Below are 21,430 nucleotides of genomic sequence, written 5' to 3' on the forward strand. Positions count from 1 at the left end.
GCTTAAAGAAGTGGCATCTGCAGGCATGGACAAAACATTCAAGATTGCATCTGCCACCGTATGTTTGAAGTTGTGCTCAAAAAAAAATTGGTATAACTTTGAGCTGGTTATGGCTGCCATATTGTCTTGTACAATACCCCGAGGACACAACTGAAGGGACGTGATTTCTTAACAAAAGGCTCATTCAAGTGCTGAAGATTATAAAGGACCTTTTGGTTCACTTGGATTAAAAAAAGAATCACTAAAAACATACAAAATAACTCCAGAGTTAACAGCAGTGGCCTTCCAGACCTGAGATGTCAAGGGCCTTCCCACTTTGATATTTATCCATTTTTCCTCACCAAATAACTTACATTCAATGTCTACAGACAGCTAAACAAAAAACTCTCAGGAAAAGGAGTAACAGTCCAAAGAACATCAAACTTTTAATGCCAGTCTGTAACCAAATTAAGATGTTTTCTTACCAAACGGTTGAATTACAACCAAACTCAATAAATTGGTTCTCAGAAAAAAAAATATTTAATTGCATGTATATATAACTTGTAGTGGATTCAGTAGCGCAAATTGACAGACAATATTGAATGAAGTGGTGACGTACAGATTAACATGGGGTGTATTGGTTAATGGTCTACTCGGCTGCTCGGGTCACATCAATTAGCCATTTACATGATCCACCTTTTAAAATTAGCTTTTTTCCCTTGGCAAGCAAAAGAGGCATTTCCCATTAGAAACTCTTATCTACCTAGGGCACAATTAAAACCGTGGCTGGGCCCCGTTTTAAAGAAATCTCGTTTCTAGCAAAGATGTTTACAAATTTACGACTTATGAAATTCTGCTTCTCTCGAGCCTGGGACGGACAAGATAGCAAAGTTGTTCCAGATTAGCAGTCTGGTTCTGGATTTCTTGGGAGCTGAAGTGGTTGTGCCCAATTGTTCTACTGATTTAGTGGAATCCAAGCACAACTAATTCACACTTGGTTGGGCCACTTGATCACAAGGCATCGGGGTTTTTCCCCCCCTTCTTTCATGCAGTTAGCAAAAGTTCAGCTATTCTGAGGTCAACGTCCCATCTCAAATGCAAGATCGCCGGAGGCCGAGTACAGCTGCAATATGGGCTGATTTTGGGAACCTCTGGAGTGCTTCATGCTTAAGACTAGCCCATTTTACAGAGGGAGCAGCAGCTTCCTGTGTGGGATGGGATATTTCACAAAACTTCCTCCAACGTGGGAGGGAGGAAAGATTGTTTTCACATTCCTGCACGCAAACCTTGCTTAAAGGATGGAACCGCAACCTTCATGTTCCTTTCAGTGGGAAAACAGCCCCAATCTGCCCAGTCTAGACCATTAAATGGGGGAGGAGGGACCTACGGGGGGAGTCTGTAAGGAGCCCATATGTCGCCTATCTTTAGCTGACTCCCTAACAAATGACTTCTGTTTGGAGTAAAACTGCGTTTACTGACCTATAAAGGAAGCGAAACAACGCAAGCTCAAATTACGGAAACTCACATAAGGCAAAAATCATCAGAAGGGTTTTTAAAGGGCTGTTCGGTTTTAGCTGCTCTGACTCAAACTTTCATCTTCTCTTGCAGTCTCTGCTAAAAGGATTCCCTGCTGCTAAAACATCTGGCTTACAGTTGAATTCTGCAAAGTTAGAATGTCATCTATTTTCAGATGATAGCATCTTTTTTTTAAATTTTTCTGTAGTATTTAGAACACAAGTGGAGGATTCCTTCTTTTTTTCTGCTGACAATTTAAAATCGGTGTTTCTCAACCTTGGCAACTTGAAGATGTCTGGACTTCCACTCCCAGAATTCCCCAGCCAGCGAATGCTGGCTGGGGAATTCTGGGAGTGGAAGTCCAGACATCTTCAAGTTGCCAAGGTTGAGAAACACTGATTTAAATTGTCCCAACTCTACGGTTCAATTTTTTGGGGGGGGTCTTATTTCATCTCAAATCCCTGGTTTTATTGAAAATGAAGGCTGAGCCAGCTAGCTGGGTGGGGTGGGGAGGAGAGGACGTGATACCCTGCACCGTTGTGATCGGAATCATTACAACACATGATTATTTTCGACAACTGGGGAAAAGTTTGCCAATCCATCCACCGAATACGATAAAAGCGCGGCTGTAATTTGTCTTTGGAAGGCCACCCACAGAACCTTTCGCAATCTCTGGTCACTGGTCATTCAAAAGTCACCAGCCGCCTGTTTATAATAGACTTTTCTTTAAAAAATAAAAGAAGGAAACATCTTTTTTTTTTCTTTTTAAAAGTCTAACCCTCCGATATATAAATAGCTTCTTTTAGAATGAAGCGATCAGGTCGCCAAAGTCCTTTGAGAAGTTATAGCAGCATGGTGGCTGGTTTCTCCAGGAATCTTTTGAACTCTGCCAGCCACTGGGCCCCCACGGCTCCGTCCACCACGCGGTGGTCGCAGCTGAGGGTCACGGACATGATGCTGGCCACATCGAACCTGTGGGGAAGAGGGGGGAAAGGCTCTCTTTACTATTTCCTCCGTCCACACAATAAGAAATACCCCGCTTTGCATTAGGATTTGGATTTATTACATTTATATGCCGCCCTTTTCCCTGAAGGGGACTCGGGGCGGCTCACAATTCAGTCAGGGAAGGGAGTACAGACAGGGGATAAAAAGACGAACATAACAATACACAATTTAAAAACACACAACAACCATACCATTCGAAAAGGGGGGCAAAAGCTCTTTAGCCCCAGGCCTGTCGGAACAGCCAGGTTTTAAGGGCTTTGCGGAAGGCCTGGAGGGTGGTGAGGGTTCGAATCCCCACGGGGAGCTCGTTCCAGAGGTCGGAGCAGCCACAGAGAAGGCTCTCCTCCAGGTAGTCGCCAGTCGGCACTGGCCAGCGGATGGAATTGGGAGGAGGCCTAATCTGTGGGATCTAATCGGTCTATTGGAGGTAATTGGCAGCAGGCGGTCTCTCAAGTACCCAGGTCCAATACCATGAAGGGCTTAGAGGCTGGCTTTCCACTTGTTTAACAAAAGAAAAAGCATTTACCCTTTTTCATTATCTGCCGGCACCAGCCTCTTCTCCGAGCCCCCAACCGCCAAGATACAAGCTTGCGGTGGATTGATGATGGCTGAAAAGTTCTTAATGCCGTACATTCCTAAATTTGAAACTGTGAAGGTTCCCCCCTGTGAAGGAAACACAAAAAGGTTCAAGGCTGCGGCGCGAATCACTGGCCCTGCGAACGAGAAAATGCGAAGGCGTCGTAACAAAACATTGAATAGCCACCCGAAGGGAGAGAGGTAGCTGAGGGAAGGGGACGCACCTGGAATTGGTGGGGCTGAAGCTTGCCTTCCCGCGCTTTGCTGGCTAACGTCACGACGTCTTGGTTAATGGAGGCCAAGCCCTTGGTGTGTGCATTAAACACAATGGGCGTTATAAGCCCGGCTGGGGTGCTGACCGCCACGCTTACGTCAACTACGTGGTTTCTGAAAGACAGAAAGTGATTTTCATTGACGAGACTCCGCGACCGCTCACAAAATCCGGTTGAAGAAACACGGCAAGATGCTGCTCCTTGTAATAAAGAGTCTTCACTGGCCTTCCAGGAGGAGCCAAATCTCCACCCCTGCCTGGACCACCGGTGTACTTACTGCCTAATGACTGTTTCTAACCATGAAGAATTCGCTTCCGGCACCTTCAAGCAGGCCAGAGCCGAAGCTTTAATAATGAAGTCGTTGACGGACAGCTTGGTGTTCTGTGGCATCTCCTGCAGAGGGACAGCCGAGGGAAGAAACGCTGCTCAAACTGATCAGTTGAGTAGAAGTCACCAATGAACTATTCTCTGCAAACCTCCAGGGACAACAGACTTCAATTCCCAGGATTTCCAGCAATTTCCCAGCTGGCTGGAGAATTCTGGGAACTGAGGCCCACATATCGGTACTTAAGTCGAGAAAACCGAAATCCTGGTGTACGCAATCCTATGGCCATCAGAAGTGCAACGGTTGTGACTGTGCAGCCAGAATGACCCGGCTAAGAAAAATGGGGGGTTCCATTCACACCTTGAGGTTCTCATGCTTTCCAAACTGAACATGCCTATTTCCCACAAAGCCAAGTTCTACAAAGAAATGATTTTGCTTTATTTTGAAGCCCAGACGGTTTCATTGGATTTATCACAATTTTAAGTGTTGCTTCGTTCTATCGCTAGGACGATGATGGCTAACCTTGTTGTTGCGCGCCAAAAGTGTGTGTGTGGGGGGGGGTGTGTGACAGTGCAGGCGGGGGTGCTCGCACCCATAATGCAATGCGTGCATGACCCTCCCCCGTGGGTGCCACACCCATTGCGCATGCTCCTCTCCTGTGCCCCGTTTTGGGCCTGGAAAGCCTCCTGCACTTACCTGGAAGCCAAAACGGGGTGAGGGGGTGTGGCGTGAGGTCCCACAATACGAGTGCCCTCTGTGCATGCGCCCCGCCCCTCCCAAGCACACACACGTGGGTCCCCTGCATGCACCCCGCCCCCATGAATGCGCAGCAGAGATCCGAAGACAGGTGGCCAGCGGGACATGCGTGCGCATGCACGGTGGAGCTAGGCTGGGGCGATGGCTGGCGTGCCCGCAGAGAGGGCTCTGCGTGCCTCCTGTGGCACACATGCCATGCGTTCGCCATCACCCCCTGTGGGCAGTGCAGTGGTGCAGTGGTTAGAGTGCAGTACTGCAGGCTCCTTCTGCTGACTGCCGGCTGCCATAGTTGGAATCCCACCAGGCTCAAGGTTGACTCAGCCTTCCGTCCTTCCGACGTGGGTAAAATGAGGACCCAGATTGTTGGGGGCAAGAGGCTGACTCTGTAAACCGCTGAGAGAGGGCTGTAAAGCGGTATACAAGTCTACGTGCTATTGCTATTTGTAAAATGTACGTCTTCCTGTGGAATTAGCCCTGTGGAATGAATGCTCTCTCCCTTACATTCTCCAAATCCTAGAAATGCAAACTTGAGGGAGCATCTGCAGCAAGCGAATTGGAAGGATGGAGAGTCAGAGGCACATAAACATCCGGTTGGCTGCGTAAGTCACAACCGTTAAGTTACCTGGTTGAGCTCTTTCCTCAGCTCCAATATTTCTCCCATGTTGACGTCAACAGAGAGATAATAGTGAGGTATCGTTTGCTTAGACTGCATCAAACGCTGGGCAATCACCTGAGAACAAAGAAAGCAGGATGCAGGTAAGAAGGCAACATTACCTGAAACGAAGTGAACGGCTTTAATGTAGACCAGACTAAAGCCGGGAATTTGGGGGCACCGTTTTTCAAATATCCAGAAAAGCAGATTCCCCCCAACTATTACTCAAAAATGTCCTCCAAATACTTGGCCCCCTGATGTCAACTTTGTCTAATCATTTCTGGCTAATTCTTTCTCCAACTTTCTCTGTCCGGATTAACTCTTTGAATGCAAATGTCCAAGAAGGAAGAGGTTGATGGATGAAAATCCCCCATCAATAACTCCAAAGGAAATTTCCCAAGTATCTCTCTCCCTCCCTCCTTCTTTCTCTCTCTCTCATCCATCCATCCATCCATATCTATCTTTGTCTTTCTCTCCCTCTTTCTCCCTCATCTATCTTTGTCTCTCTCCCTCTTCTATCTCTGTCTGTCTGTGTCTCTCCTTTTTATCTCTCCCTTTCTCTCTCTCTTTCTCTCTCATCTATCTTTGTGTCTCTTTCTCTCCCTTTCTCTCTCCCTTTTTTATATATCTGTCTCTTTTTCTCTCCTTTTTCTCTCTTTTTCTCTCTCATCTCTTTTTCTATCTATTTTTGTCTCTCTCTTTCCCTCTTTCTCTCTGTCTCTCTTTCTCTCTCCTATCCATCCATCCATCCATCCATCCATCCATCCATCCATCCATCCATCCATCCATCCATCTTTGCCTAATCTAACCTAACCTGATCCTTGACCGTTGTTAAGATGTGTGGACTTCAATACACATCTTACGGAAGCCGAGGTTAAACACGGTTCAACCTGTCTGCTTGCCTGCGGCATGCGATGCGCCAAGGCCTTTGACTTACCTTTCGAATATTACTAATGGGGATATCAGTAAAGACACCTGTGGGGGCAGCTGCAGGAGCTGGCGCAGCCGGAGGAACTGCATCTGGTGGCCGGGCCTGTGGGAATACAAGGAGGCCAGTGAAGAAGTGCCAAAGGGCCGGCTGGCAGAAGGGAAGGAGACCTTAGGATTCCCCACGGTTTTCCCGGGGGAGTTTTAAAGCTGCACCGAATCCCCCCCTCCCTGCTGCTGATTTTCTCAAGTCTACAAGGTGCTTCTAACTCTTCCCTTTGCTCCTATAGCCCATGCCTGTGCTTAAAAGGAAGCTTTCAGCGGGAGAAAATCAATACAGTTGGGGGAAAAAGAAAGAACGATCGAACGTGAGAGATTTATGGAAGGGACAGCAAAAAAGACACCACGATGGCAGTGAAAATGTCGGCTGGCTTTTGCTTCAGCCAGATCTTGTCCTGCAGTTTGCTTAAACCTTCACACATTCCCAAAACAGGCTGAGTAGCCAAAATACAGTAAGCAAATCCTTGGCAGATTTTCTAGGGCATTACTCCACCTGGTAGCTTTTGGAAAGTCAGGTGAAAAATGTACGTTTGCATCATGTATTTAGGGAAGCATTCCCACTCCTGCCTTAGGCTGATGTTTCTTTGGAGAACTTTCCCATGGAACACGATGCAAACATGCATTTTTGACATTCCCCCCCCCCCCCCCCAAAAAAAAGAAATCAGACCCCAGGTAACCCTCTGCGGATCAGCTCCTGCTAGGCAGTGAAGCCAGAAGGGGCAACGTAGCTACTCACCGGGGCAACCTTAGATGGCACGAATGAGTCGATGTCCTTCTTGGTGATCCGTCCCTCTGGCCCTGTACCTGATGAGAAGTGCAAGGGGGGGGGGGGAATCTCTCACCCAAGAGGCAACTAAACCCTTTTGAGTTTGAGTTTGAGTTTATTTGTATGCCCCCCTTCCCCAGGAGGGACTCAGGGCAGCGAACAACTCAAAGGGGGGAAAGGGAACATAAACAACAGTACACATAATTAAAATACATGAAAATCACACAGCCATACAAGTCGAGAGGGGAAGGGAACTCATCAACCCCAGGCCTGCCGGCACAGCCAGGTTTTGACGGCTTTCCGGAAGGCCTGGAGAGAGGTGAGGGTCCGGATCTCCGCAGGGAGTTCATTCCAAAGGGCCGGAGCTGCCACAGAGAAGGCCCTCCCCCGGATAGTAGCCAGATGGCATTGCCTGGCAGATGGAACCTGGAGAAAGCCAAGCCTGTGCGATCGAATTGGTCTTTGGGAGGTAATTGGCAGGAGGCGGTCTCTCAAGTACCCAGGTCCAATACCATGAAGGGCTTTATAAGTTACGACTAGCACTTTTTAGGGGAGGGCGGATGAGGCCTCGGAAAAGATGCCGCTCACCTTTCACCTGGGCGAGATCAATCCCTCTCTCTGAGGCTAGTTTCCTTGCCAGAGGGCTCACAACGATCCTCCCTTTATGTGCAGGAGCCTTGGCCGGAGAGGCTGCCGCCTGGGCTGAAACGGCCGCCGCCTGAAGGAATAAAAAGATAAAAAGAGAATTCGTAAGGTGGGAAATTCTCTGCCCTCCCAAGTTTATTGACTTTGCAGGAGAGACACCTGGGAGGTGGCATTCGTCCTCTTTAGCCCACTGTGGATAGTCTGGAAGTACTCGGTTCACTCATGGTCTGAGCTCAGGAGGGTCAGTGGGAGCAGGTCATGAAAATCTGCTTATCTGTTAAATTTATTCACTCTAAACTCTCTAAAAGTCTCTCTGTCGTCCAACAGAAGCTTTTTTTTTAATTTAATGTTTTTTATTGAGTAAGCAATAAAAACATTGGACACAGAGCGACCTCTCTGGCTTTGTCATTTCCATACGTATTTTAACATAACAACAAATGCACTTTCTACTTATCGTACATAGCTACTTTAATCTTATTAACACACCCCTTTATCCTCCTTTATCCAGTTCCAATTTTACAATCCTCAAAATGTTCTGTTCCGACTCCTTTTCCTCATCTCCAACCATTGGTACATTTTGTTCCAAGTTCCACCCAACAGAAGCTTCCACGCCACCCTGAGACCAAAGTTTTCTTTCAACCGAGAAGTATTTGGATTAGGTCGTTTTTACAAAGAGAATTTCTTTCCTTTTTTTTTTTTTAGGTAAAGAAGGCGTAGGAACAGTCCTGCACCTCCTTTGTAAAGGATTAATAGCGTTTACGAGTGTTGTGTTTTTAATTGTATACATTATCTTTTATTACTGTAAGCTGCCCAGAGTTACCTTGTGGAAAGATGGGTGACCAATACATTTTATGAATGAATGACCTGGAGCTGTGATGGAGAACCTGTGTCAGGCGAAGCCATCTCTTCAGGCATGCGAGCCGTTGCCCCATGTCAGCTCCTGTGTGCATGTGTGTGCTGGCCAGCTGATTTTCAGCCTCTCTGGAGGGCTGGGGGCACCGTTGTCGCCCTCCCCAGGCTTCAGGAAAGCCTCTGGAGCCTGGGGAGGGCCAAAAACGGCCTCCCCCATCCACCCCTCGGTGGAAACACGAAGTTTAGCTTGGAGGTGAGCAGTGAGGTGCACGTGGGGAAGGGGAGTATGTGGGAGGGTTGTGCGTGCATGCACATGTGGGGGAAACGCTTTACATGATGGGTGCTGCCACGCACACGCTTGCAAGTTTGGCACGCAACACAAAGGTTAGCCACCACTGATCCAGAGCAGGGGTCTCCAACCTTGGAAAGTTTAAGCCTGGCAAAGCTGGCTGGGGAATTCTGGGAGTTGAAGTCCGCCAAGCTTATAATACAATACAATAGCAGGGTTGGAAGGGACCTTGGAGGTCTTCTAGTCCAACTTGAGAGACCGCTTGCTGCCAATTACCTCCCACAGACCCATTAGATCTCACAGGGTTGGCCTCCTCCGGGTGCCATCTACCAGCCAATGCCACCTGGCTATTACCCGGGGGAGGGCCTTCTCTGTGGCAGCTCCGGCCCTCTGGAATGAACTCCCCACAGGGTTTCGGACACTCACCTCTCTCCAGGCCTTCCGAAAAGCCATCAAAACCTGGTTTTGCCGGCAGGCCTGGGGGTGATGAGTTCTCTCCCCTCTCGACATGTATGGTTGTGTGACTGTTGTCCACTTTTATTATTTGTATTTTGTCTTTTATGTTCCCCCTTTTTTTCCCCTTTGAATTGTTTGCCACCCTGAGTCCTTCCGGAGAAGGGCGGCATACAAATAATAAAATACCAATTCCAATTCCAAATTCCAACCCCCTGCCTAGGCAGGAAACCCTATACCGTTTCAGACAAATGGCTATCCAACATCTTCTTAAAGACTTGCAATGTTTAGTTGCCAAGGTTGGAGACCTTTGCTCTAGAGGCCCCTAGAGGCCAAGGAAGTCTCTTGCCCGAGAGGAACTGAAGCTGGAATCTCTGTGGGGCTCTGAGAAATCAGCTGGGCATCCCCCCCACACTTTGCCTTCCCTGCCCAGGTCACCTTCCAGAGGCTGTACATACAGGGCTTGGGGGCAGAGTCGGTGGGGACACGGGAGGCTTGATATCGACGATCCCAGCATCCCTGTAGTCTGCGAAAGCGGGAATGTCCGACTCCTTCTCCACTATGATGCAGAGTACGGTTCCCAGGGGGACGTCTCTGGTCCCTTCCGCTATCAGGATCTTCGCTAGGTAACCTTCTTCTTGCACTTCAAAGCCTTCAAAAAGGGGAGAGAGAGAAAGGAGGAGAGTTCGGAAGGGAGACTGGAAGGGCTTCAACCACGCTCGGAGACGGAACAAGTCACCACCAGGCATCCCAGCAAGTGGAATCGCTGGCAGGCCGTCCATTAAATCAGGAGACATGGAGGTGCCACCCGAGAGACAAACCAATCTGGAACTTATTTCCCTTTGGGCAAATATCTAACCCGCCAAGGCAGTTGAATAATGCTTCAAATATTGCTCTGGCGGCCTTATCCGGTGCTCTTATCTAGCAGCGCAGGGGTCGGCAACCTGTGGCTCTGGAGCCGCATGTGGCTCTTTCGTCCCTCTGCTGTGGCTCCCTGTTGCCGGTCGGCTCCACAATTGATAGGGCTTTCGGTTAGGACAGTTAGAGGAAAAAGGAGGAGACTTTATGATGGGGGGAACCGGACTTCTAGTCGGCTTCAGAATTGAATGGGGGGCCTTCCGGCTAGGACCTTTGTGGCTCTTTTGAGTGTTTGAGGTTGCCGACCCCTGTAGTAGTGGAAGTAGTGGAATGGGGATCTTGGCCATGTTGTGCACCATTTAAGAAACGCAAACAGCAACGCCTCACAACAAAAACGTTCTCACGGAGGAGGGAGAGATTCTCACCTATTGTGGCTTTGTCCGTCTCGATCTCCGCCAATAAATCTCCTTCGCTCAGCTTCTCCCCAACTTTCTTTTCCCACCTCTGAACGGTGCCCATGGTCATCGTGGGAGAGAGGGCAGGAAGGAGAATCTAGGAGGATGGAAAAGGCAGCCCTGCACTCACATGCATCGCAAAACCCAGCACTGCCCCTACTCAACATGGGCCATTCTCGCCTGTGTTAAATTCCTCTGGAGAAGAGACACCAGCATCACGCAAAGGAGCGCTCTAATTGTATAACCAGCGCATCTGAATTCTGAGCTCCGATTTTCACAGCCAGAATCGATGTCACTTAAAAGAGAGACTGGAAGTCCCATCCATGCCTGGAGAATGGAGCCGGTCTTTTCTGTTTCCACCAGGCCTTCAGACCCATCAAAACAGCCCGGGGGCTCTGTTGGTCCCTCAGCAGAGGAGGCTCATAGCAGGAAGGTCATGGAAGTTATGAAGAGGCTCACGGCAGGACGAGAGGATGGAGGTTATGAAGGGGTCGGATTCACAGTGGTGGGATTCAAATAATTGAACAACCGGTTCTCTGCCCCCGATGACCAACTGGGTAGGCGGGGCTTGGTGGCCATGTGACTGGGTGGGTGTGGCCAACTCAAGGTCACTCAGGTTGATGGGCGCTTTGCCTTAGCTGTGACAATGTGATAAGGGTTAACCGGAGAGGCAGTTTTTGCAAATAGCGCAATAAAGATTAGGCTAGAAACACCACCTGAATGTTCCTTCCTTCCTGCCTTCCTTACAGGATTAGCCCTGTAAAGTGGGGGGCGAGGTGGCGCAGTGGTTAAATGCAGCACTGCAGGCTACTTCAGATGACTGCAGTTCTGCAGTTCGGCTGTTCAAATCTCACCGGCTCAGGGTTGACTCAGCCTTCCATCCTTCCGAGGTGGGTGAAATGAGGACCCGGATTGTTGTTGGGGGCAATATGCTGACTCTGTAAACCACTTAGAGAGGGCTGAAAGCCCTATGAAATCTAACTATTGATAGAGATTTCTTCCAACAACCAGTTCTCCGAACTGCTGGGAAAGTTGACAACCGGTTCTCACGAATAGGTGCGAACCGGCTGAATCCCATCACTGGGTCTGAAGCTAAAATGTGCCATAAGAAAGAGAAAAGAATGCAAACTGGGAGTTGAGTCGTACCTGCATATGGGGAGGATAGGAGCTGCCTGGCGCTTGTGTCGATGGTTGAGCTGCTGGTTTTGGGGGAGCAGCTGCAGGAGGTGGGGGCGGCACTGAGCCCGCTGGTGGGGTGGCAGCTGCTGAATCCAAAGTGTAATCCTTGAATGCGCCAATAAGTTCAGGCCTAAAAGGAGGAAGGAAGCTTAAGCCACTATTAAGGAATGGCAGTGCCCTAACCTTGCCACCGGGAACCCCCCTCAAGCTTCAAGATAGGTTAGTGTTAGGGTTAGGCATACCTGATAGTTGATTGGTGGAATTATGCATAATTGAAAACAGTGATATACAAATATAAATGGTTGGCAAAAAAAAATCTATCACATGAGGATTATATAAAGGTATACTGTTATCAAATAGACAATCAAGAATGTAAGGGAATCATGATTTACTGGAAAAAATAATACTAATTGTAATTGAACATATACTGTACAATGAAAGAGAGGTATTTAGTTATACTAGATGAAAAAATCTGAGATGGTAAATGTTATTCGAGAATATGGATGTTAAAACACCTGTAACCAAACGACATGCTGTATGTGATGATGTTTTTTTTTATTGTTGTGTGTATGTGTTGTCTATATAATAAAAATAAAAATTTATATTAAAAAAAAAAAAAGATGGGACCCAAGAGATCCAGGAGATGTTTTGAGAAAAGAACATCAACTGAAGGGCAGGCACTTTTCACGGGAGATTTAGATTAGATTTAGATTTCTTTTATTTGTATGCCGCCCTTCTCCGGGAGGGACTCAGGGCGGCGAACAACTCAAAGGGGGAAAAGGGGAACATAGAACACAATACAAGTAGTTAAAATAGCCAAGAATCACACAACCACACAAGCCGAGAGGGGAAGGGAACTCATCAACCCCAGGCCTGCCGGCACAGCCAGGTTTTAACGGCTTTTCGGAAGGCCTGGAGAGAGGTGAGAGTCCGAATCCCTGCGGGGAGTTCGTTCCAGAGGGCCGGAGCTGCCACAGAGAAGGCCCTCCCCTGGGTAGTAGCCAGGTGGCATTGGCTGGTAGACGGAACCCGGAGGAGGCCGACCCTGTGTGGCGATGGGGTTCAAGTCGGAATAATGGGGAAAAAAACCTGTAAGAAGGAAGCCAAATATATCGGGAACCTTCCCAGCCTGACTCACTTGTCCACCGTGATGCAGATGATGGATCCGATGGGGACATCCCGCGTTCCCTCGGAGACCAGAATCTTGGCCAGGTAGCATTCTTCCAGACTCTCAAACCCCACGGTTGCTTTGTCCGTCTCTATCTTTAACACACACACACACAACAATTCCCCTGAAATACACTTCACAACCGCACATTGATGAACAACGCTGCCCGAGTTCTACTTCCCACTTCAGCCGCGAAGAGTAAGAAACTGAGTAAAAACACAGACTCTCCTGCACAATGTTGCTAATCCGAAAGCCCATCAACAAAGGGGGAGAACCGAGGGCCAAATGCCCAGCCAACCCATCTGCCTGGCAGGAGAGCTGCCAGCTTCTGCCCTTCCCCAAATACCTCCGCAATCAGCTCTCCCTCGTTGATCTTCTCCCCTTCTTTCTTCTCCCAGCGCGCAATGGTGCCCATCTGCATGGTGGGGGAAAGGGCAGGCAAAGGCACCTGTGGAGGAAGAAAGGGGTTAAGGACCGCAGCATGATAAAGAGTTTGGGGGGAACCTTGGAGGTCTTCTAGCCCAACCCCCTGCTAAAGCGGGAAACCCTATTCTACTTCAGACAAATGGCTGTCCAGCCTCTTCTTAAAAAACCTCCAGTGTTGGCGCACCCACAATTCCTGGTGGCAAACAGTTCCTCTGATTAATTGTTCTGACTGCCAGGAAATTTCCCCTTAGTTCCAGGTGGTTTCTCTCCTTGGTCGGTTCCCATTGATTAGACGCAGCCCCTTCCAAGCTCAGAGCCGACCAAGGACCCCCCCCCGCCCCCTCATTCCAACCCTGAGCTGCAAATATTCTCCTTCCCCCTGCAGGAGGTCTCCAGAGGCCCCGTGTGTGTGTGTGTTTGTGTGTGTGTGTGTGTGTGTGTGTGTGTGTGTGTGTTCCCTTCTTGCTCAGTAGTTCCCAACCTTTTTTTAGCCATGCCCCACCTAAGCATCTCTAAAATTGTGATGCCCCCCCCACTCCGACATATAATCCTTACTTTACTGTAAGAATGCCAATTTTATTGTATTTATTTTGTAAAATGACAATAAAGGATATGTGTGTGTGTGTGTGTTGTATTTGTGCTGATAAATAAATGAAGGGAGACTAGTATAGATCTATTTCAAGCTATTTAGCTCTCATCAGCTAGCCATACCCTTACTGGGATTCGAACCTGGGCTGTAGTAGGCTTCCTCCCATATTTGGGCATACCAGGGGTTGTGATACTAAATACATACGTGTGTGTGTGTGTGTGTGTGTGTGTGTGTGTGTGTGTGTCTGTGTGTATACCCATTACGCAAAAGGCGAACTCTACTCATGGGGAGGAAGCCTAAAAGGACACTAACTTGCTTTTAAAAAAGGTTCAAATTGAGCCCCCTCCTCTGTGGGGCCTGGGCCCACTTTGGGAACCCCTGGACTGGCTGAAGGGGGGGATGGGGGGATTGGAGGAGGGGGGGCGCTTCTGAAGGGCATGAAGACCCCCCAGGCCTCTCAAGGACAGGGATGCTTTGGGGGGGGGAGGAACCTGGGCCCAAAGCCATCCATTGCCCTCCCCCATTCAGCCCCTCCCCAGAGGAGAAGCCTGGACGAGAAACCCCCCCAGATGACGCCCCTAATTCCAAGCCCGGGGGGGGGGTGTAATTGGGGGGGGGCTGCTCCCTCACCTTCTGGTGGGGCGGGAGGCTGCACCAGTGGCGGCGGGGGGGCGCGGGGGCGCAGCAGCGGGGGGGCAGCAGCGCGGCGGGGGCCCCTCCCCCCTCTCGGCCCCCCCAGGAGCGGGAAGCGGCGGCGGCCCAGCCTCCCCAGGCGCGGCCCCGGGCAGCCCCCTCCGCCCCCGGCAGCCGAGCCCCCTGCCACGCCAGCAGGCGCCTGGCCAGCACCCGCCACATCCCGGCCTTCGAGGCGGCGGCGGCGGCGGCGTCCCGGTCCTGTCAGGCGGAGGGCGGCCGGATGACCTCCCTTCTCCCCCCGCGGGCGGGCAGCGGCGTGCCGTGCGGCGCGGAAAAGGGGCGGCGCGGGGCGCGACGGTGTCGCAAAAGGGCCGTCAAGCCGCGCGGAGGGGGGGCGGGGCTTCGAGCGCGGAGGCTTCACCCCAGGCGACCTCGCCGGGCCGCGCATGCGCTCTGCTGCCCCCGGGTCCTCCGCGCGCGCCTGGTGCTGGTGCTGCAGGCGGAGCTGGCTTTGCAGCAGATCCAGGGGGGGAAAAAAAGGGGTGGGTGGGCACGGGTCGGAAAGGGTGGGTGGGTTTCGAGTCAGGGGCGAGGGGGGGGTATGGATAGGCAGTCCTGGCTCAGGTGCAGCCCTTCCTCGCTTTGCACCGGCCCCCAATGCGGATGCAAGCAAGGAGGGGGATCCCTTGCAAGAAAGAGGAGGGGGTCTCTTTGCACGGTGGGCTCTGCGCCCCCTTTCTCTGTGCCCCCCCCCGAAACCTCCCCACAGCAAGCGATCCCTTTGCTCCTCTTTGGATGGGCGGGTGTGTGTATATGTGTTGCACGCTTGCAGGCAAGAAGCGAGTTTCACGCGCGTAGCTCACGAAGAGACACCTGGAAAATGCCTTTCTAAGGAGCCGTGGAATTCATTGAGCCCAAAACCTGCCGTTAAGTGAGACGTTTGTTTTGCTCCGCTTTGTGACCTTTCTGGCCGCTGTTGTTAAGCGAATCACTGCAGTCATTGAGTTACTAGCCTGTTAAAGCGAAGCTGGCTTCCCCTTGGACTTGGCTTGTGAGGTCGCGAAAGGGGATCGCAGTGACCCTGGGACACCACAACCGTCATAAATATGAGTCAGTTGCCCAGCATCTGCATTTTGATCTGTGGGAATGCTGCAACAGTCACGTCACTTTCTTCAATGCTGCTCTAACTTTGGCCACTGAACGAATGGTCGAAAGCCGAGGACGACATAATTGGGGGAATTGTGATCTTGGGGGTCTATTACGACAATCTGCCCCTGTAATTTTGAACGGTCACTATATGCATTGTTGTAAGTTGAGGACTGCCTATACAGGAAATGACATCACTTGCTGAGACTCAGGAAGCTGCTTCCCTGTTGCCCTGTGGAAAAACACCCCCCCCCCAACATTTGGGGCTGGAAACCTCTCCCCCCCTCCCACTTTTGCATAATGAATCACAGGTTGGAGTTGGAGTTTCCAAGTCTTGGGCACTCCTGGGTAGGGCAAACTCCCCAGGGCTGGATAAAACGCCCATAATCCCCAACTTGGATTGGCTCTAGGATTTAAGATCTGCTCCAATCCAACCCATCTCAAGAGCAAACAGGCTGGGGACAGTGCCAGGGCAGAATAAATGACCCCGAAACCGGTAATGCAACACTTGTTTATATTATTTCAGGGACAAAGTTAAGAAATGCGAGATTATTTTTATGGAAATAAAAGACGCCAAACCGGCCATAAAACACTCTTTACACACTGCTTTGACCTCTATTTTTTTTTTTTTCTCTATGCCTGGCCGCAAAAGCCCTTGTGATAAAGATGTCTTAATTAAATTTAAATAAAATTATGCTCTTTTTTTTTAAATGTACAACTTTTAACTTTAAAGCACATCTCTTGCTGAAATAAAACTCTTCTTTTAAGTAACCGTAATTCCATGCAATCGCTTTGCAACCCACTAAATTCATGCAACAGTCAAACCAGTCACAAAAAAAAAAATGTATTTTTCCCCCCCAGGAATGGCATTCCCTCATCCGCTGTTGTCTCAAAAGCCAACTTTAAAGCTCCTGTAGAATAGGATACACTTGAAGTGCAACTGCAGATACAAACACAGGTTCTGAAAAGACCCCGTTCTGTCTGTACACAGAGGACACAATAGGACAAACAACATACAAATCTGCAACGAACAAAAAGTAAGAGACTCTGGACTTCAGGTATACCTCCATAGCAAAATAAAGCTAATTATGGGAAACCAGGTGGGTTGGCATTAACAAGAGGCCCGTCATAAAGCCTTTTCTGCATTTCCTAGAAATACGGATAAAATACAATATTCAGAAATATACAGGGAAAAACAGCACTCGACGCTGGTATAAAAATATAACACACTGTCCTTGTTCAACGACGATGTGAAGCAAATACAAAGAAATCCCGAGAAACAGGAACAAGTTTTACCCAAACAAGACGTGTGGAAATCTTATAAAACGATCCAAAAGACACGATTTCGTTTTTTTTTTTAATCTTCGGCCTCCCGCGAGGAGGACACGGAAGACGGCCGGACACAAGGACGGGCGTTCCTTCCGATGGCTGGTTCATGCTAGGGGGGTCCTGTGAGGCTTGGGGAAGCCTGGTGCTGCAGATTTAGGAAAGATGGAACGGCGAATGCTGGTTTTCACTGGGCCCCGTTTTTCATTCAAGCAGGGCCAGGATGTTGGGTGGCACGAGATGCACAAAGGGGATACGTACTTCCCACTCCTCTAATTCAGCATTTCGGAGCCCGAAACAGGAGGGGAATGTTAGAAGGAAAAACTACCCTGTTCTCACAGACTTCTGCAGGGGTAGCACCCCTGACCCCTGACTCTTCACCTCTGGTGGCGTGGATCTCCTGAGTGGCTCTTAAGAACCTGATTCTGCTTGTGCAGAATAGTGCACAAACCCTTTTGCGTATCGAAATATTCCCCCTCTAAATGCTCAAAACGCTGTTCCAGAGTTTGCTTTCCCTATGAAGCTAAGGACGAATAATTCACTCTATTGGGAGTGTTTATCTCCAACCTCTGCACAAACTCACTTGTCCATAAAGTTTATGTGTCTGTCCTGTTTGTGTTTGAAACCTGGTTTCTTACAGCTTCCAGAACAGCTAAGATCACCAGCGGGCTGATTTCCAAAGCAAGACCGTTGGCAGATCATTGCAAAGGGGAGGTGGGTGAGCATTGGGGGGTCTTGAATTAAATTCTGCTCGAGGCCCAACAAGGCAGATGATCTATTTGCTGCCAGCAGAAGAGACAGCGGGGCAATAAGAAAAAAAAAAAGACCACAATTTCTGGAATTGTATGCAGAGGCTTCAGAAAAGGGCCTGGATTTTTTGCCCACAGAAATCTTAACTGCCACATTTTGTGGAAGTTTATCTCACGCCCCACTTTTATCTACCCATCTCAGCTGATAAGGCAGGCTGGAATTAGCCATTAATTGGGGAAAAAAATCAATCTCAAATTCAGACCAAGCTCTGGGTGAAACCAGGGAGGTCAGCCTTCCCCTCTGCTGCTGCTGGTGATGAATTAATTAAAGAGCATCCAGAGGGGGGGAGGAAAGTAGGACAGAGGAGATTGTGTGGTGCCAACACAACCCTGGAAAAGCAGAGGTGGGGAGCCTGGGGTCTTTTTCCAGGAGGCATTGCCACCTACCTGGGCAACAGGTAACAAGACTCTGAAATAAAGTAAGGACCGTTTCGAGACCAGAATGCAAAACAATAAAAGCAAAACGTAAGAATCCTGGCCCCTTCCAACACAATGCTATTGATTGGATCTTCTTTGATCCAATCCACAAACCACTGGATCGCTGGAGGAGATCTTGCTGGTGCCTGGTGTGGCCTGGCCACAGAGGTGTTTGGGGGAAAATTGGCTGGTAAGAGCTGCAACGGCGCTGGAAAAGAGTTCCTAGATTTGGCCATCACAAACGTGCAAATCTCCACGTAATACTGTCCGCCGTTGACTGAAGTTCTCCAGAAGATCGAAAGCAGCAGGAAGCCACGCCTGTTGGGGCCATCCTTGACCGAGTAGAGAGGCAGTGGGGTTGGAACGGCTGGAAGGGACGTCCTTCCCTTGAAGCCAAAGTTCATCAAAGTTCCTTTCTTTTGGCAGTTTAAATCACACGTTATCAACACTTGTTGTGAGGGTTTGGGAGTTTGGTCTTTTTGGTGAGTATCTGGCACATCCAGCAGCCGAAAGAGAAGGTTTTAGTTCTCGCCGTGGTCCTCTTCCACCCAAGCCACAATCTTTCCCTCCCATCCAGGAATGACGTCGTCGTCATGGAAAACCTACATGGAAAGCAAAGAGAAGGACATTATCCATCCATCCATCCATCCCAATCAGGGGTGGGTTTCTCGCCCCATTCCAACCGGTTCGGTTGGAACGAGGCCGGCAGCGTCCTTGCGCACGCATGCGGCGTCCTCGCGCATGTGCGCGGTGCACGCATGCGTACTAGCGTCTGTGCGATGCTCCAGCTGCTCCTGGAGGATCGCGCAGGCGCTGTATGCGTCCTGCGCATGCGTGGAAGCGCAGAATTCATCAAAACCGGGTAAGGAGCGGGCGCGGGGGCGCGGGGGGGGGGGCTTTGCCGTTCCCGGAAGTTACTTACTTCCGAGTTCGGCGACCAACCGGATCGCAGGGACCGCCGCGAACCGGTTGAAACCCACCCCTGATCGCAATGCTTCTCAACCTGAGCTAAGGAATTCTGGAAGTTTGAAGGCCACCCATCTTAAAATTGTCAGGGTTGAGAAACACCAATCTATTCATTCTGTCCGTCCGTCCGTCCGTCCATCCATCCATCCATCCATCCATCCATCCATCCATCCATCCATCCATCTATCCATCCACAGCAGTTTTGACAACTCAGACCCAGTTGGCTGAGGAACTCTGGGAGTTGAAAACCACATATTTTAAAGTGGTGATGGTTAAGTAAAATTGGTCCATCCATCCATGCTTCCATCCATCCACCGTATTTTTCGGACTATAAGATGCACTTCCCCCCCCCCCCAAGGGGGTGAAAATGTCTGTGCATCTTATAGACCTAATATTGCTGAAGCCCTATCCACCGGCTGGCCATTTTTTGGCCTCCGCACGACCCTTTTTCAGGCCTTTTGGGGGGGGCGGGCATTTTTGAGTCTTTTTTTGGCCCTTTTTTGAGGTTTTTGGTGGCCCATTTTTGAAGGGGTTTTTTTGGGGCCCATTTTAAGGTTTTTTTCCAGCACATTTTTCCAAAAACAATGTGCCAAAAAAGCCTCAAAAACAGGCCAAAAAAAAGACTCATAAAAGGGCCAAAAAGACTCAAAAACGGGCTGAAAAAGCCTTGAAAATGGGTAGAAAAAAAAGGCTGGAAAAGGACCAAAAAAAGGGCCAAAACTGAGGCGCACAGAGGCCAAAAACCTTTTTTTCTTTGTTTTCCTCTTCTAAATTTAGCTGCGTCTTATAATCCCCAAATATGGCAATTTATACACCACTTACAACAGTTCATTTAGTCAATCAATCGGAATATGAATGTTGTGTTTTAATGATGTATTGTTCTATATGTTAAAAGTTTGTTTCCCCCCCCCCCTTTTTAAGTTGTAAGCCGCCCTGAGTCCCCCCAGGGAAAAGGGTGGCATATAAATAAACTTAAATACAAATACAAATAGAGCTGGAAGGGACCTTTGAGGTCTTCCAGTCCAGCCCCCCCAACGCTCAAGTGACCGTTCAGAGTTACAAGAGCCTAGAAAAAAGTGAATTATGGCCATTTTTCACACGTTATGACCACTGCAGCATCCCCATGATCACATGATTTACATTCAGACGCTTAAGCCGGATTCACTTAACAACGGGGTTAGTAATTTAACAGCTGCAGTGATTCGCTTAACGAACGTGGCAAGAAGTGGTAAAATGGGGCAAGACTCACTTTAGCAAATGTCTCACTTAGCAACGTTAAGCGTTGGGCTCAATTGCCGAGGGCCACCTGTACTCCTCTCTCCCACAGAGCAACCGGGGGGGGGGGCAGCGTACGATTGAAGCATAAAAACCACAGCAGCCTTGATGAAAAGACTGTGGAAGAGCGCAAGGCCGAAAACCGCCCTTCAATTGCCTCTTCAGCATTTCTAGGACAGGCGTTGAGTTGTGTCCCCACAATCCGGGAGAAACCGAACCACACTCTGCACTGCACAAATGAGAACTCAACACTACCCACCCCTGGAGCGCTCTGGAGTGGAAAACACAGCTGACCCACTTTTTCTAGCTGACTGGGAGTTTTTCAGAGCTGCAGGGTGTGATTTTTCTCATGCTCACACATGCATATGAGCACCCATGTGTAAGCACACACACGCGCGCACTTCCCTGTCCCGTGGCTTTCGCTCCACTGATGAGAGCCAAACGCAAGCATTTCCAGGGAGAAGAAACATCCCATCTGCTCTGTGAGAGCATAAAACAAACTCCTTGTCCTGACAAAAAACCCCTTTTACTAATTGATTCTGGCGACTTCAAACAGTCACTCTAGCAATAGCAATAGCAGTTAGACTTATATACCGCTTCACAGGGCTTTCAGCCCTCTCTAAGCGGTTTACAGAGTCAAGAGGAAGGGAGGGAGGAAGAGGGATAGAGGGAAAGAGGAAAGACAGATGAAGAGAGGGAGAGGAAGAGGAAGAGAGGAGGGGGAAGAGAGGGAGAGAGAGGGAAGGAGGGAGATGGAGAAAAGAAGAGAGGGAAAGAGAGGAAAGGAGGGAGAAGGGGGGAGACAGAGAGAAAGAGAAAAAAGGAGAGAGGGAAAAAGAGAAAAGGAGGAAGAGAGGGAGAGAGATGGAGAATATAGCAATAGCAGTTGGACTTATATACCGCTTCATAGGGCTTTCAGCCCTCTCTAAGCGGTTTACAGAGTCAGCATATCGCCCCCAACAACAATCCGGGTCCTCATTTTACCCACCTCGGAAGGATGGAAGGCTGAGTCAACCCTGAGCCGGTGAGATTTGAACAGCCGAACTGCAGAACTGCAGTCAGCTGAAGTAGCCTGCAGTGCTGCATTTAACCACTGCGCCACCTCGGC

General features: G+C 49.4%; 2 protein-coding genes across 2 annotated transcripts in view; both read right to left on the minus strand.

Moving 5' to 3' along the window:
* Positions 1-400: 400 nt before the first annotated feature.
* On the minus strand, positions 401-14,692 carry DLAT (dihydrolipoamide S-acetyltransferase). Its single transcript, XM_087706518.1, has 14 exons — positions 14,378-14,692; positions 13,079-13,180; positions 12,703-12,827; positions 11,532-11,694; positions 10,356-10,482; positions 9,531-9,724; positions 7,422-7,551; positions 6,804-6,871; positions 6,018-6,113; positions 5,051-5,158; positions 3,625-3,740; positions 3,300-3,462; positions 3,026-3,162; positions 401-2,466 (listed from the first exon to the last, which is right to left on the minus strand). The coding sequence occupies exons 1-14, from the start codon at positions 14,600-14,602 to the stop codon at positions 2,337-2,339; spliced, it is 1,884 nt and encodes a 627-aa protein (XP_087562644.1). The 5' UTR covers positions 14,603-14,692; the 3' UTR covers positions 401-2,336.
* Positions 14,693-17,779: 3,087 nt separating this feature from the next.
* Positions 17,780-21,430, minus strand: part of DIXDC1 (DIX domain containing 1) — a 48,385-nt gene continuing 44,734 nt past the window's right edge. Inside the window, exon 20 of the mRNA XM_087706521.1 lies at positions 17,780-18,683. Within this exon, the coding sequence (XP_087562647.1) occupies positions 18,603-18,683 (81 nt within the window). The 3' untranslated portion in view covers positions 17,780-18,602. The remainder of the gene's footprint in view (positions 18,684-21,430) is intronic.

Source organism: Thamnophis sirtalis, unplaced genomic scaffold, assembly GCF_051295495.1.
Source record: "Thamnophis sirtalis isolate CommonGarterSnake01/CBP01778 unplaced genomic scaffold, rThaSir2_p1.2 scaffold_2, whole genome shotgun sequence".
NCBI lineage: Eukaryota > Metazoa > Chordata > Lepidosauria > Squamata > Natricidae > Thamnophis > Thamnophis sirtalis.

Coding starts and splice junctions, on each gene's coding strand:
- DLAT (XM_087706518.1), bottom strand. CDS start 14,602: ATGTGGCGGGTGCTGGCCAGGCGCCTGCTGGCGTGGCAGGGGGCTCGG. Junction 13,181..14,377: donor GCCTCCCGCCCCACCAGAAG/GTGAGGGAGCAG, acceptor CTTCCTCCACAG/GTGCCTTTGCCTGCCCTTTC. Junction 3,163..3,299: donor TTCAGCCCCACCAATTCCAG/GTGCGTCCCCTT, acceptor TTTCCTTCACAG/GGGGGAACCTTCACAGTTTC.